Source organism: Diceros bicornis, chromosome X (assembly GCF_020826845.1).
Source record: "Diceros bicornis minor isolate mBicDic1 chromosome X, mDicBic1.mat.cur, whole genome shotgun sequence".
Classification (NCBI taxonomy): domain Eukaryota; kingdom Metazoa; phylum Chordata; class Mammalia; order Perissodactyla; family Rhinocerotidae; genus Diceros; species Diceros bicornis.
The window spans coordinates 110,998,145-110,999,693 of record NC_080781.1 but is presented as its reverse complement, the minus strand read 5'-3'; the positions used below and the strand labels follow the sequence as shown (position 1 = coordinate 110,999,693).

Here is a 1,549-nt window from a genome sequence, read left to right as displayed (position 1 = left end):
AGGTGGGTTTCTTCCATATTAGCTGGATTTTCCCCTTTTTTCCCTGATCTGACAATCTCTGTCTTTTAAATGGCAAGTTACATCCATTTGTATTTATTGTGTTCACATTCATTGTGTTTGTTTTTAACATATTACTAGTTGCTCTCTTATCTGTTCTAATTTTCTTTGCTTTTCCTTTCTCAGCTTAAAAATAATTATTGAGTTTTGTTTTCTTATTCCATTTTCCCCACTACTTAATTGGAAATTATATATTCTATTTCTATTATTTTACTGATTATCCTTGATATGTTAGCATGTATGCTTAACAAAGTCTAAAGTCAATATTTAAATTCTCCTCCCAAATAATATATGCATGTTAGAACACTTTATTTTTTATTTTATTTATTTATTTTTTTGCTGCAAAAAGCTTTATTGTTTCTATTTGGTCCACAGCTTGGGAGAGGGCTCCAGGGTGGTTAAAAAGCTACCTAGTGGCTGCAGGGAGAGGCTCAGGCAGAAGCTCTGACACCAAGGGGCTGCCAGAAGAGCCCCTCAAAGGCTGCTGGACTGCGGAGGCTCCTAGTCATGCTTGAGGGTGAGCCTTTCGAAGAGATACTCGCCCAGCCCAGCCTGGGGGCCAGCGAGCCTGTGAATGTTGGTCAGGTGGTCGCCCATCTTCTTGATGAGTTTCACTTCCTCCTCTAGGAAGTGGTTCTCCAGGAAGTCACAAAGATGGGGGTCTGAGTGGGCAGAACCCAGAGCATGCAGATCCAAGAGGGCCTTGTTCAGATTCTTCTCTAGGGCCATGGCAGCTTCCATAGCCTGCAGGGTGTTGCCCCACTCATCCTGGGACGGCTTCTGCAAGTCCTGGAAGAGGGCGCGGCCGCCGCGCTGGTTTTGCATCTTCAAGAGAGGCTCCGCGCCCTCGCGCTTCTCCTCCGCCAACTCGCGGAAGAAGTGGCACACGCCCTCCAGAGCCACAACGTCGCGGTCGAAATAGGAGCCCAGAGAGAGGTAGGTGTACGAGGCCCGCAGATACATGTTGACCAGGCGGTTGACCGCGGCCTCCACTTCGGCAGAATAATTCTGACGAATCTGGGAGCTCATGGTTGATGGCAGTAAGGAGCTGAGCTCAAAAAATCGTTGTTGGTTAGTCCCGCCGGAGGTAGAGGATGGCTGAGCTGGTCCGAAGGCTACAACTGGAAGAGAGGTTGGAAGGTGGTCGGAGGCTGGAAGAAGGGGGGCGTCCCTGGGTCTGTTCCGTCCAAACACTGTTGAAGCAAGAGACAGATCCGGGAGACGCCGAGCGCGCTGCCTAGAACACTTTAATACTGATCATCTCTCTCCCAACTTACACAGTACTGATGTCCAGTATTTTAGTTTTGTCCTCTTTTTAAAATAAAAACCACAAATTAAAACATTAGTCTTTGCTCAAACACTACCTTCTCAATGAGGCTTATAATAGCCACTCTATTTCAAGTATCAACTTGCCCACGAATCCCACGACACACACACTCTTGATTCCTCACTCTGCTCTTCTTTTTCTCTTTTTACATATCACTTGTAACCT

The 1,549-nt window shown here is 46.4% G+C and overlaps 1 protein-coding gene across 1 annotated transcript; it reads right to left on the bottom strand.

The window, feature by feature from the left end:
* Window positions 1–386: 386 nt before the first annotated feature.
* Window positions 387–1,292, bottom strand: LOC131401393 (ferritin light chain-like). Its single transcript, XM_058536629.1, has one exon. It carries the CDS (start codon window positions 1,084–1,086, stop codon window positions 559–561), a length of 528 nt encoding a protein of 175 aa, XP_058392612.1. The 5' UTR covers window positions 1,087–1,292; the 3' UTR covers window positions 387–558.
* Between the last annotated feature and the right edge of the window lie 257 nt (window positions 1,293–1,549).